Source organism: Centroberyx affinis, unplaced genomic scaffold (genome assembly GCF_046629955.1).
Source record: "Centroberyx affinis isolate AG114_WGS23_722 - 3 ecotype Tasmania unplaced genomic scaffold, CSIRO-AGI_Caff_v1 ptg001507l_1, whole genome shotgun sequence".
Taxonomy (NCBI): Eukaryota; Metazoa; Chordata; class Actinopteri; order Beryciformes; family Berycidae; genus Centroberyx; species Centroberyx affinis.
The window spans coordinates 55,558-71,023 of record NW_027279971.1 but is presented as its reverse complement, the minus strand read 5'-3'; the positions used below and the strand labels follow the sequence as shown (position 1 = coordinate 71,023).

The window sequence follows — 15,466 nt, the reverse complement described above, 5'->3', positions numbered from 1 at the left end:
TGGATGTGATCTCCTCCCTTCATTCATTTTAAGGGGATTTTGCATGAATTAAGGGGTGAATTAATGTAAATGTGAGATTATTTTAAGGGATTATACTGGTTAGTAGAGGCTGGCCACAGCAGCTGCTAAATCCTAAAACGTACCAGGCACTTTCATTCATTTCATTTCACTCATTGGCCATTTTATTAGGTACGCCTCTCTTGCCCTTCTGCACTCCACTGCTGTACTGACTGTTCTGTCTGTTAGCTTGAACCGGACTGACCTCTGACCTCTGACCTCTCTCACTAACAAGCTGTTTTCTCTGTGAACTCTGCAGACTGTAGTGTGAAAATGTTTCTGATGCTGAAGAGACAGTCAGGCGCTCAGAGTCTCCTGGATCTCACATCTCGTCCGTTCTAATGTTCTGATGTTGAACAAAAGGTGCTTTAGATAAAAGTTCCCACCAAATCGAATGAGTTAAGACTTGTTCTCTTCTCTGTGTGTGTGTGTGTGTGTGTGTGTGTGTGTGTGTGTGTGTGTGTGTGTGTGTGTGTGTGTGTGTGTGTGTGTGTGTGCGTGTGTGTTCCAGGTATCCGTTACAGTACAGAAGTCTCTGTGGACGAGGTGAAAGCTCTGGCCTCGCTGATGACCTACAAATGTGCCGTTGTTGGTGAGTAGTCTACACACACACACACGCACACACACACACACACACACACACACACACACACACACACACACACACACACACACACACACGTCCATCTCCATTGTGTTCCTACTGGTATTAAAATAATGTGAATGTGTTTCAGATGTGCCGTTCGGTGGAGCCAAAGCCGGAGTGAAGATCAACCCAAAGAAATACTCAGTAAGTCAGAGAGACTCGACCGCTCAGTTCAGTCTGCAGTGAAGAAACAAAAGAAACAAAAACTGGAACAAAATAAGACACATCAAGTACTTTGTGAGTTAAAATGTAGATTTCAGACCTGTCTCCAGGTTTGGGTTCAAGCTCCAACTCTTCATGTTTTGGAGTAGAGACTAGGGCTAAAGACAAGACAGTTTACTGTGTCACAGTAACCTACATTTGGAAACAAATCCACCTTATCACACTATTCACTTTTACTGAGAACGTTACTGAATGGATCTACAGCCACACCACAACAAGCTGACTCAGCTGCTCTCTGCTGACAGCTGCTTCAGACACATTTACACTTTATTATACCATGGTCTGGGTGAATACTCGATTCTGATTGGCTGTAGGGTGTCCATTAATTCCTGATAATGGACACCTACTAAGTGGTTCCAGTGAAACTGTCTGTTCACCGTTCTAAATTAATGCGCTGGCTACGTAGCATCAGCCTGTATCTAAAATGAGTAACCATAGCAACAGGGACGCAGTCAAATCCTCCGTTTACAATTTGTATGTTCGTAAAAATCTTGATATTGATTTGGGGACAATGACATGGCTGATAGCTAGCTAGTCTTGTTGGTAAACATACTGTCAAATTATATTTACTGTTTGTTATTGACTCTGAATGTTGCAGCATAACGTTAGCTTTCTGGCTCCTAGCTGAGCCAAAGGGTTCTATGAGCTGAGCGGACTAGAAATATCTCCTGCTGCCAAGTCCTATCTAAGGTTCGTCCTATTTACTGGAGCAGTGAACAACGTTTCTGTTGCATAAGAACCTTATGGGACGGTAATTATTGTTCCAGGTATTAGTCAAACCCTCAGGTGTTACCAGGGAAACTGAGTTATGGCTTGTGAAAAACTTTAGATTTTGATTACAAAACGCATGAAAATATAAATTAATGGTCTTATTTTTTTTTTCTTTGGCAAGTGACCATGGTATAAGCAGGATAATGCCCTTCCAGGTGTCCATGGACTCCGTGGAGGCCATTAATTCCTGATAATGGACACCTTGTCGGGCATTATCTCTTACTTAACTAACACACAGTTCTACAGTGTTCCTCCATCATGGAGGAACAACCTGCTGCTGCAGCAGGTTGGAGAGAAAATTACAAAGTCTCTGTAGATCCTAGAACCACAGGCCCGCTTTAATAAAAAGGAACAGAGGAACACAAAAAGAGAAAGTGTAGTTTGGCAGAAGACAGATGTGAAGTCGGAGGTGTGTTTGGTTCTGTCAGCTGGCAGCAGGACGCCTCACCTGGCTTCAAGCCTCTTATTATTCATCTGTCTGTTTCCTGGTTGGCTTACAGTCTCATGTTACAGTGTCACCTAAACCTGTTATCTAAACCCATCAGAGCCTCGTTCCTCTGGATTATCCTCCGCTGCCTGGCTCACAGCCAGCATGGATCAAAGCTGCGTTCACTCTGCAGCTCAGACTCTCCCCGCTCTGACACCATGTGACTCACCTGCCTTCAGGTGAAGTCAGGTCGCACTTTTCTCAGTCTGGAATAGTCACTCGGCCATCTGAGTAGTTTGCATTCAAGACAAGATGGAGGCGCGTGTCTGCTGTGTGTGTCTGTCTGTTCATTAACCCTAACACATTAACCCTAACACATTAACCCTAACACTTCTAGGCTAATGTTTGCCATCAAGTGGAGTCATTCCTATGTTCCCAGGGTCCTGTGTTCCCCAGCTCTATATAGCACATAATGGGAACATGAAATAAATCCCACAAAATCTACATTTACTTTTTTTATTCTGTGGTCCAAAGGCCACATGTACCTTGCTGTTGAAAATCTCATCAAACCAAATCATCAAATCATCAAAAATAGGGTAAAATCTGACCCACAGAGAACATTGGTTTTTAATAGTATGGCATGCAGCAATAAAACATGCTGGGTAGTTTTGTGGATCAAACCCAACTCAAACAAGAGTCAAGTTTGAGTAAAATTGTATCCACAGAACCACCCAGTATAGACTCTTTAATATTCTCTGCCGGGTCAGATTTGACCCAGAACACCACAGATGTAATAATTTTTTTAGAGACCTTCAAAATCAAATAAAATGATAACCATTAGTTTTGTTGTGTTTATATAGCTGTTTTGAAGCCTTGTACCAATAAAAAAAACTGGATAATATTTATGAAATATTTTAACTTGAAACGGGTCAAATTTGACCGGAACACAATAGGAGGGTTAATGTGTGTTAACAGAATATTGAATTGGGGAACATAAGACCCTGGGAATTTAGGACCCTGGGAACATAGGACCTTGGGAACATAGGACCTTGGGAACATAGGACCTTGGGAACCTAGGACCCTGGGAACATAGGACCCTGGGAACATAGGACCTTGGGAACATAGGACCCTGGGAACTTAGGACCTTGGGAACTTAGGACCTTGGGAACCTAGGACCCTGGGAACATAGGACCCTGGGAACTTAGGACCTTGGGAACCTAGGACCCTGGGAACATAGGACCCTGGGAACCTAGGACCCTGGGAACATAGATACGATCCCGATCAAGCTAGCGATAGCCTGGTTAGCGACCAATCTTCTGCTATTTCAGTGGATTCTGAATGTAAACACCACAGGACTGAATACGGCAGCACTTTAGTTATCAAGGAATATCCAAGTCTTTTAAATTTGTACTTGTGGTTCATTTTCAGATTTGTTGCATGAAATTTCTTACGTTCGCGTCCGATTCTGTTTTCTAATCGGTGTTGAGAGCAGAAAGCTGCACGGAGTCGCAACTTGTGAACGTTTTTCTCACTTCATCCACCTGAGCCAGGTGTCAGGATGCAGACGGTGTGTGTCCGAGGAAAAACCACCCGGAAACTTTAGCTTTAGCTTTTGTCTCCAAACAGAAAGCGGATGTAACTGCTTCAGTTTCAGGATGAAAAATAACAGCTCGCCTCGACCTAGATCCCCCCCCCCACCACACACACACACACACACACATACACATACACACATACCACATACACACACACACACACACACACACACACACACACACACACACATACACAATGCTATTTAGTGATTCAGGCTTGCCAGGGAGGAAATGCTGAGCCATCAGCTGGCAGAGAGATTGTGGGATGCTCTCTCTCTCTCTCCCTCTCCCTCTCTCTCTCTCTCTCTCTCTCTCTCTCTCTCTCTCTCTCTCTCTCTCTAACCTGATGACTCAATAACTTTCCTGTCATTTTTGGCTCTATCTCTCCTTTAAAATTGATTTTTCGTCTCTCTCTCTCTCTCTCTAGCCTGATGACTCTCTCCTGTGTTTGGCTCTGTCTCTCTCTCTCTTAACATTGAATTTCGGTCTCTCTCTCTTTTCTCTGTTTGAACTTTCTTCTTCTTGTCCTTGATCTGTCTGTCTCTGTCTCTCTCTCTCTCCCTCTCTCTGTGTCTCTCTCGCTCTCTCTCCCTCTCTCTCTCTCGCTCTCTCTCTCTCCCTCTCTCTCTCTCTCTCTCTCTCCCTCTCTCTGTCTCTCTCTCGCTCTCTCTCTCTCTTTCCCTCTCTCTCTCTCTCTCTCTCTAGCTCAACGTTTGCTTGACCGTTGCTCTTTCCATTTTCTCTGATGGGCCGGATGCAAAACAGCTCAGTCAACACACACACACACACACACACACACACACACACACACACACACACAGACAGGCCTGCTGACCTCTGAGAAATAAACTGTGAAAATTCAATTCAATAAACTTAAAAAAAAAAAAGAAAATTAAGCCTTAACGTTTAAAATGTAGCACCCAAATTCGTCAGGGTTCGTCAGTTTGGATTCCTGTCAACTTTCCCTGGATCAATAAAGGTTGACTAAACTGATACATTTTCTTTTGTGTTTCCAGGACAACGAGTTGGAGAAAATCACCAGGAGGTTCACCATCGAGCTCGCCAAGAAAGGCTTCATCGGTGAGCTGATGACCGCCGAAACACACACACACACACACACACACACACACACACACACACACACACACACACCTGCAAGCCAGATCAATGAAAGATTAAAGTCTGATTTAATGGGGTTTAATTTCAGGCCTCAAGGTGTTAAAAGACTTTTGGTTTCCACTGTATGTTGATCCTTAACTTGGTGTTTAAGTCAATACTCCACTTAGTTTTAACATGGGGGTTATTATGAAAACCAGAATATAATCTACTCGTTACGATCAGATGCAGCTGGACGAGTTTGTAGCGTTCAGATTTTTACATTTTTTCATGGTGGTCAAGTGACAAATAACCCCCATGTTAAAACTAAGTGGAGTATTGCTTTAAATGGGCTGTGAAGTCAGTGGAGTCTGGTTATGTGAAGACAGTAACAGGAGAACACGTGTGTTCCTGCTAGTAAAGCTGCTATATGCGTACTTTGCACATACAGAACATAATGTTCATGTAAATACTGTTGGGTTTCCATGTGAGTGTAAATATGCAGGGCAGTGTTGCAACACTGGACTCTGACATGCTCTGTAACACACTGACATGTGCACGCACAGGCACGTGCACGCACAGGCACGTGCACGCACAGGCACGTGCACGTACAGGCATGTGCACGCACAGGCACATGCACGCACACTGAACTGGACTCTGGCATGTTGAATTCATACAAACAACTGATAATGTAATAACAGCCAGATTAACGTATGTTTTTGTTGCCGTTTCTTTTTTTTGCTTATTTCCTGGATTTTTTTGTTTCGTTTCTTATTTACATTTTAAAATTAAAATAAAAAACATAATGTAGTAATTGGTCAAAATTAGGGATGAGATGATATATATCAAAATTCAATATATCGCAATACAAAAATGTGACTAAATGTGAATTTATCTTGATATTAGCTCCTTTTTATTCTGCTGTAGCAATCACAAATGTCCAAAATGTTCTTAGAAGTGGGTCAAAAATATGAATAAAAACTGTTAATGCCGGATAATATTAAGCCTAAATGTGACGCCCACTCAAATATAATCGTTGCCACTTAATGAAATAATGTGTTACATCAGTCTGAAGATGAGCAGTGTGGATTAATGTCACTCTGCTGTATGGTTTGTAGTATTTAAAGGGTCAGTTCAGGTGGTTTTCTAAGCTCCTCTGTGGTTTCCAGGGCCTGGTATCGATGTTCCTGCTCCTGACATGAGCACCGGGGAGCGGGAGATGTCCTGGATCGCCGACACCTACGCCACCACCATGGGATACCATGTGAGTTCCAGCCCAGATTAGTTATCTGGATCTGTAAAAATTAGAAAAATATAAAAATTGTACCGGTGAGATTAAAATGAATGAGTGACTATCCCATTTTAAGAGAAACACAGACATAAAAACCTTTTCCCTACACGTTGCACCAACCACATATATGCAAAAAGCTGCTCAAAAATGAAGAAAGCATTTGATTTGGACTGTGCTGTAGTCTCATATGGAGGAACAGCTTGGTGCCAACTAACAGGAAGCTACAGTATAGAGCTGCTGTCGCACCGAAACCACACAACGGGAAGAAAATAAAAAGATTTATCATTTGCCACCCATGTATTTCTGAAATTATTCAGTGGGGTTTTAACAAGTTCCAAGGACCTGAGGGTCATTGAACTCATGAATAAAACATAGAAACGTTAAATTTAAGCGAGAAGGAGGGAAAACACCAGCGGCAGCAGCAGCAGTGATTCACTAACCAGCTTGACTTGGCATCAGTCCGGTGATTACCATATCCGTTACCATAAACCACACAGTGACTCATAATGATTACCAGAATGATCACAAAACACAAATAAAACCACGCAGATTCAGTCATCTGTTGATTACCAAAACACAAAATAAGAGTTTGATTCCAAAAATAGATGCAGTTGAAAATATTCTCTTGCAAATGTTTGGTGACGTGAAAACAAAACTGATTTCTTGGAAAAACTTTAAAATTATCAGTAATTTTTAATCTTCCACCTGATGTTTTTAATGATGGATTCATATAGATTTTAGAATTAGAGACAGATATATTTTAGCATTTTTTTTGCCTGAAACTGGACATATTATTTTTTGGAATGAAACCCTTAAATTAATCCTTAAACTGCCTAATCCAGCTGTCTGATGTGACAGGCCGACCAGTGCATTGGTTTCGTTCTGGGTAAACCTTGCCTTCTTATCTAGCTGATAACAAAGTGTCAAGACCTCAAACCGCAAAGCACTTCTTATCTGTGTACAGTAGCTTTGATAGAAGGGATTTACAAGGCGAACTCTGTGGCTGATTGCTCATATCTGGAGGCAGGTATACACAGGTCCGGAAAAGCATGAAAAACAGATTTGATCATTTCCAGGTCTTGAAAGTTACAGAATTAAACACAAAATCTGGGAAAAGTTTTGAAAAAGAAAAAAAAATCCAGTCCCAATACACATAATTAAGCATTTTCGAGCCAGTTTGTAGAGCCATTGTCATTTCACATACTCACATATTGTATTGTAGAATAATGTTCAGCTTTTTTATATTGTCCAGCCGCTATCAGCATACAACAAAATTAACACCAAACAAAATCTTAAAATCTGGTGTACAAATTAAAATAAGTAATATTACCTTTATTTAGAATAGAATAGAATAGAATAGAATGATCTTTATTGTCATTATACTCAGGTACAATGAAATTTCACCTGGCAGTAATAGCAGCATAATGTTACAAAAGACTTGTGCAAGTACAACTTAAAAATAAAAGGCACTAGTTAAATTAAATTTACACAAAAAAATAAATACAAAAATACATAAAGCACCCTTCAAAACAGAAGGCACTGTACAGTAGTAAGATATATAACAAAATTTCATGACACAAAATAGACAGAAACAATGCTACAATATTTGGGAAACTTCAAAATGGAGAATGTGTAGGAACCTCATGTTAGTCAGCAATACATGTCTACCCACACTGTTAGTTTCCCATCTGATTTTCTTGGTGAGAAGTTGTCTCCCCCTCCAGGCTTTACACTGTGTTGAGATTCATTGCCATGGTAATAGAGGAAGTGCGTTCATGTTGCTGTTTTTTCCCCCTGCCCTCCACTTCCCGTCTGCAGTGCCAGTGCTGGGAAACAGCAATGCTTGTATACGCATTGTGTGTGAGAAGCTCTGTGGGCGTAGTGAAGCCCTTTGAGGCTGTAACAGTGATTCAGGGCTACACAAATAAACTTGAAGTATTTTACATTAACTTGAGAGCCAACAGTTTGCTGAATGATCTCTGAATCATCACACTCTCGAGCTATTTCTATGCCCTTGCCTCCACCTTTGATTGAGAACAACGAAGTTCACGCCCCTTCTCTGGTGGGTGGTTGCTGAAAGGCATTCTGGGAAACGTGGGAAACACTAACTGCAGTAGAAGTAGATGAGGCAGGTTGAGGGAAAGTGGGTTCATCAAAATCAGCCCAAACGAAAGATGCAAATTTTTTCTTTCCAAAAACATGCATATTAAATATTCGTAGTAGTCCTGAAATTGCAGAAAAATTTGGCACAAATTACCAGAACCTCACTGGGATTACCTTAGTGGGATTTGTTTGAATTGAACATGTCTGTAACCCGATCTGAACGGTCCCACAATCTACTTTTGGGCCATGACTAACTTCTTGAGAGTCTGGTTTAAAGTCTGGTTTTATGACAGATTGAACTGGTTGCTCTGCTAACTCCCATGGAAACCAGGGCCCTCATTTATCAAGAGTGCGTAATTACAAATATGTGTGTAAACCATGCATACGACCATCAAAGAGTCGGATTTATCAATTTGTACTTATGCTTGAGAACGAGCGTAAATTTAAGCACAGCTCTGACCGTGCTTACGCACAGCACCAAGCGGTTGAAAATGAAAGACCACCAAGAACGACAGGAACAGACAATCAAATGAATAGGCATTTTCATAATTATTAATATAAAATTCCTTAGGCTTCAGTAGTAGTAGTAGAGACTAAAAGTGCATGTTATACCATTCATACACAATTTCGACAGTGCATATTGTTCAACTATATTATCTAATCCATTTAAGCATGCTGAATTCAATTGACTAATCATCATTTTAATTATTAGTATGGGTCATGAAATTCAGGGTATAGACAATCATAAAAGGCAACAATAAGACATTGATAGTTGTGTGCGTAAAATGGCTCATCTTGCTTTGATGAAGGATTTGGAGCATTATGCGCATGGAGCGTTCTCAGACAGCGCACAAACTTTTTAACTGAAAGCGATGAGGGGCGACTCAGTAGATTTTGTTTTATTGGATAATCTACCATCAGTCTACCATCCAGAAAGTACTTTGTGGTGCCACAACCTCAGTTACCAATTTTTAGCACAGCACAGAAGAGATATCAATAACATTTCCTGCTGCATTTAAAGGGAAGGTTGTCACCATATATGCTCAATTGGGGGCGTACATTTATGTTAATGAGCGGCTGTGCACGAGCATGATGGTGGTTTAGAACGTGTGGTATTTATCAAGGCAGGTTACTTACAGGTGTGCGTACGCACATTTGATAAATACCGATTTTTTTGTACTTACGCACATTCTAAATTTTATTCCTAAGAGAGAATTTAGAACCTTTTCTACACAATGTTGATAAATGAGGGCCCTGGAGGCTAGTGAGCAAGTTTTGTCACTTTGTCACTATGTTCTCTACCTGGTCGAAAACGTTTTGCATGTACCATACATTAGTAACTGCTGAAAGCCATAATACCCTCGAGGACGTTCGTTACGATGATTCTGGGGACTGTGGTGATGTTGACGGTGTTTGGCTGAACCTCGTACCGAGTAGCATCAACGCTGCGCTCATAATCACAGCAAAGAACGTTCTCTTGGGTGCTGTTGCTGTTGCTGTATTATTCCACACTAATTCCACACACACGCGATATGATGGCTGTTGTTGTTCATTGTCGGCAGAGAGACCCCTCCATGCTCTTAAGTCAGGGACCGGTGTCCAAGGTAAAGCACCTTTTCTCCAAGTCTCCTGGGAACTGCTGTTCACCGAGGCTGGGCCGGTCGGTCCAGTTGGCGGTTGGCTTAAAGCTCGCTCTGGTCTCAGCAGGTTCGGACTTCTTCCTTGGCCTCGCTCACAGACATTTACATTTTCAGTCCAGAGCGACTTAGGATGAGTTGCATTCAGCTGATTGACGGATGAGCGAGGCCGAGAAAAAAGTTACAGGGAGGGGAAAGTCTGAATTGTCCGACTCCGATACCCAGTGGTTCTCAACTCGTTTCCCATCAAGATCCAAATCTGACTTTGCCTGTGAACTCATGGCAAACAAAACCAGTCATGTTGTTTGTAACAGAGAAAAGTCAACTAAGAAGAAATTCAGTGAACATTTAGGCTTTCACAAACTCATTCTAAAGCTCTTGATAGGATTTCTGGCTTTTATATTTACGTTCGATTCATGAAACTTAGCTGATGCTTGTATCAAGAATGCCTCACAGTCAGTGGGCAGATAGGGCTTGATGACGGCTGATGATGGACACGTTTGCTGTTGCTGGGTTGAACCTTCAACTTTTCGATAACGGGACGGTCACTAAGCCACTATGCCACCCACTATTACTACTATTAGAGTGAAAATCGTTGAAATTTAAAGACCCGAAGGCCCTGAGACGCCTCCTTTACATGAGACTACATGTTCCTTCTGTATCTGATGGTCCTGAAGGGCCTGGAAGTATCTCATTGTCAGTTTTTGGTCTGTCACATTCCTAGAGGTCAGTAAATTCAGAAAGAATGTACTCTAGGTTTAGGAGGCGTTGAACAGATGATGGAACGGAGATATAGTGACCTCCAGGAAGACCTGTGCGTTCAACATGGTCCCATGATCTACTTTTAGACCAAATTCTTGAGAAAGACTGCTGTAGATTGGATTAATCTTACCGAAATTAGATATTGGCACCTGTTAACCAGAGGCTTACAACAAGTCAAGTGGGATTTTATTGATTGGCGCGTTTGCCATCTGAACAGTCCCAGGAGTCACTTTTGACCTGCCACCCATTGGTTGAGAAACCAATGGGTGGCACCAATGGTTTACACTGGATTCATAGCTCAAACAAAAGACAAGAAGTTTTTCTTTCCAATGATGCCAAAAACATACATATTAACCGTCAGCGGACGCTCTGAAATCACAGAAGAATTTGGATTAGATGTTTTTACCGATTGCCAGAACTTTACTACCAGAGCCAGATGGAATTCTTTTCAAATATTTTTTTGGATTTGCACATGTTCACGATCCAATCTGAAGAGTCTAATGAGCCACTTTTGTGCTGCAACCCACTGGTTGAGAAACACTGGTCTAAACTGGATGGGTTCCTCTGTGGCAAACCCTGCGTTTGTCTATGGGAAACCCTGTTAGTTAGGCTTGCCTTGGTCTCTGCTGGTAACTGGGACTTAAAGGAGGGTGCTCTCTGTCTTTGTGTGTGTGTGTTTAGGGAGATGCAGGCTGGTTGCAACATTTCTAACATGCTTAAATGCCTTTATGTTAGAAAGTAAATCTAACATATACCTGACCATTGCTTTTCTTTAACCATCCTCTCTCCTGGCTGCTGGTTTCAATGGGAAATTGTATTGTTTACCAATATGAAGTTATGTATGATACATTATTTAGACGGATAATTAAATGTATTTTGCTGGAAGGTGAAGTATGGAATGATTTTTGCTTATAAGTGTTTGATAGCCCTCTAAATGTATTTTTTAATTTCATTTTGATCTTTATTTAGCCATGTTAGCCCAAGGCAAACCCGACCAAAACAGCAGCACATTGAGTTTCAGACAGATTAAGAGTAAAAACTGCCTCCATTGAAGGTTGCTGAAGATTATTATCAGATCTTCCGCAGATCAGTTGCTCCTTTTCATGGAAAGCTGAATGTTTTTGACCTCATCAGATCCAATACATCCTTAGGGCCCTACTTGTTTTGCTATTGATTTCCAAACTTCAGATGTTCTGTTCTGTTCATTGTACCTCATTACTCTAGTCTGCAAATGAATGCAGTTTCTGAGTTCAGGGTGGAAAACTGTGTTGTTTGCAGGCCACAGTAGCTGGAACATCCCAAAATATAACAGATACATTGACTATTTTAGCAGCCAACTAGATGTTTAGAGTATAATAGGACTCCAAATGATGGTTGGTTACCTGCAGAGTAACAGAGTAATCAGTAACAAGATGCATCATCCCTCCAAGTTCCATCAAACCATCAAATTTGGACCAGCGGTGTCTGAAAGAATGTTTGAGTTAAAAATGTTGACCATTAAAGAGGAACTAAACCCCAAACCCAAATCTGTGTAAAGCCTGACATCTAACGGTAAAAGGTATGCTGCTGAAATTGCCATCTGCTATTGGCTGATCTTTGGTGCCAGGTGATGTCACCTTCTCTGGAGTACAACAGGTGGTGACATCACTTGGTACCAAAGATCAGCCAATAGCAGATGGCAATTTCAGTAGCATGTTTTTTACCTTTTAGATGTTAGGCTTTACACAGATTTGGGTTTGGGGTTTAGTTTAATCACAGCGCCCCCATCAGGCCAATCAGTGTCATATTTCCGTCAAGAAGGTTATGTTTTCGGTGCCGTTTGTTTGTTTGTCTGTTTGTCAGTAGGATTACGGAAGAACTACTGGCCCGATTTTCATGAAACTTAGCGGAAGGGTGTAGCATGCGCCAAGGAAGAACCCATTAAATTTTGGAGCGGATCCGGATCCGACTCATGAACAAGCAATAATAACACGAACCTTGGCGGAGGTCTGTGCTCTCCGAGTGCCCTTCTAGTTATTCACTGGAACACTGTGAAAGATGCATCATCTGTCTAAGTTTCATCTAAATCAGACCAGTGATGTCTTTCACCTGAGATTCACGTTTAACGGACGAAACGACACAATCCATAGGCCTCCACGCAATGAAATTTGACAAAACAGTCAAATTAAAACAGTCAAAGTAAAATTGCGTGGTGGCCAGAATTAATCCTCCACCCTCCTCTTTCGGTCTCTTCATCCAATCATGTCTCTCTCCTCTGTCTGCAGGACATCAACGCCCACGCCTGCGTCACCGGTAAGCCCATCAGCCAGGGGGGAATCCACGGTCGCATCTCCGCCACCGGTCGAGGAGTTTTCCACGGCATCGAGAACTTCATCAACGAAGCCGCCTACATGAGCCAGCTGGGCATGTGTCCCGGCTTCCAGGACAAGACCTTCATCATCCAGGTACGCACCGTCCTCTTCAGCACCTGGAAGAGGACGGAAGAGGGAGAGTATTGGTTTCCAAGTTGAGATATCCAACGTTTGAACAAAGGGAAACCAACTGTGGTGAAATGATTGGTAGCATATACTTTAAACAAGTTCGCAGACTTTTTAAAGAAGGTAACTTAAGTTCTTGGTTGATGATTTGAGAACGCTGAGCTTTTACAGATTCTGAGCTTTGACTTTGCTTCCAAGATGAGATTTCGATTGGAAAAATTGACGTACAAAATCATTGGTAGTACAAAATTAAAACACACGAGGGTACTTTTCAAAGAATAGGAGGTAACTTAAGTAAAATAATGGACCAGATCCGCTATATTTTTGTGTTTCTATTCTCTTTAGGCGTTAAAGTTCATATGAAGAGTTTGGTTCTATAATGAGATTTCCACCATTTGAAAAAGTGACACCTACTCTTAATTCAGATGGGTACCACAAAATTAAAAGTATTTTTTGGAGGATTGTAGCAAACCTGAGTCCTTGGTTGACAAAATTAGACAGTTTTACAGACCAGACCCTCTAGATTTTAGATTGAATGATGATTTTTTTCCAAAATGGACTATAACACAGGGTTCCTGCACAGGTCTGGAAATGTGGAAATATGGAAATATAATGTGGTAATTTTCAGGTTTTGGAAAGTTTGGACATTGCACAAAACTTTGGAAAAGTATGGAAAAAAATATTGTATATAGTTTTACTATCCCAATATACAATATATGTCACATATTCTGATCATTTGTTACCATTAAGAATAATATTCTTGTATAGAGTGACTAGGCATAGTTAGTCTAGGCAAGATGACTGATCTGATTAAGTCATACCAAACACCAATCAAAATCTTCAAATAAAGAAATTCTGAAGGGGTCTGGAAAAATAATGTAATTTTGAAATTGACATTTGGATTGTGTAGGAACCCTGATAACATTTTGAAAGAAAACTCTTCATCTGACCATTTCTGCTTAGTGGCTTTTGAATCAATTGTGATATATAAACTACACATATTTCTCCACATTGTAAAATATAAAAGTATCCAACATACAGGGAGAGCAGAAATACACAGCTAAGAGGAAACTGGAGCAGAGATTAGGTGTATACTGTGTATTGATCAGATTGATAGATTGGACACTCTGTGTTTCACAGGCAGGAGGCAGCATGACTTTAGTAAGTGTTGTGACTCAGCAAATCATCCATTAGGACACTGTCAATAAACAAGGACAGTATACACTCCACTTTGCAAAATATACATATATATATATACTATATGGGAGAGCTGTGTCACCTCAATGTGCTATTAGTAACTTTATAAGAATCGTAAAAAATAATAGGTTTTGTGAGGAAGGAAGCGTAAAAAATGAGTGAAAAACTAAACTCATGCTGGAATTGTCCTTAAAAGATAGAACATTCAGAAAAAAATATCCTTCTACCCCTCCATCATTCTTTCTTCCCTCCACTCCTCTCTCCTCCCTCCCTCCCTCCTCGTATTTCCCTTCATCCTCTGTCCTAAGAAGGCCTTTGACCACAAGATCTTCAGCAGTGAGTCACCACTGAAGACTGTGACTCATCTGGAACCACAGTCTCTCCTCACCAGTTTTAGCCGTTAAATTACAGGCGACATCACTGAGAGCACAGAGAACACAAGGCTTTAATTATACCAGATATTTTATTTATTTATTTCACTCAATGAAACTGTATTTGAGATTTTCCTTGGAGCTTTCTCATTGCAATGAACAATCCCTAATCGCAGTTTTCTGTCCCTGTACCCAGTTTATTGTTTTTCGTTTATTTGGATCCTCAATAGCTTCTGCCCGTGCGGTTGCTAGTCTTCCTGGACTCCATGAACACAAACACACACTGACAGCACAGAATGGGCAAAGACAACTCTAACAACGATAAACAATGGCATAAGAGAACAAAAGAACAAATGCAGACAATGGAAAAGTTCTGTATTAACAAAAAATAACCCGGGGACAATCAATACACAAAACACAACAAAAGCACAATGTATCAAGAATTAGACAAAGGATTGATCCACAGACAGACTAAAATTAGAGTAACAAGGTAAAATAAATTAAGATAAGAGCAGCTGGCACTGAAAGACTAGATGATGTATAATAGCTGCTGTAAAGAAAGGTGGAGCTTTAATAAGAGAGACTGTCTGACAGTCAGGACGCATCAACAAGTCCTGGCAAAGAACAAGCAAGAATCCCTCCCTACTTGCTCAATTTAAATGGCTCTGGATCAGAGCGACAGATAAACACCCAAAACACAAATGTAAAAAGTAAAGTTGTGTTGGAGGGAATGTTGAGCGTTCAGGCCGGGTTTTATCGCCTGACATCGTCCACAACATGCAAAACAAAAAAGTTTCATGGCTCTCTTCCTCTCT

At 41.1% G+C, this 15,466-nt stretch overlaps 1 protein-coding gene across 1 annotated transcript in view; it reads left to right on the top strand.

Annotated features, from left to right (window-relative positions):
• The window catches only part of LOC139650538 (glutamate dehydrogenase, mitochondrial-like), a 32,940-nt gene that overhangs the window by 10,022 nt on the left and 7,452 nt on the right, over positions 1-15,466 (top strand). The window contains exons 2-6 of the mRNA XM_071527232.1: positions 569-649; positions 792-847; positions 4,735-4,798; positions 5,983-6,077; positions 12,871-13,050. Of these exons, the coding sequence (XP_071383333.1) occupies positions 569-649; positions 792-847; positions 4,735-4,798; positions 5,983-6,077; positions 12,871-13,050 (476 nt within the window). The remainder of the gene's footprint in view (positions 1-568; positions 650-791; positions 848-4,734; positions 4,799-5,982; positions 6,078-12,870; positions 13,051-15,466) is intronic.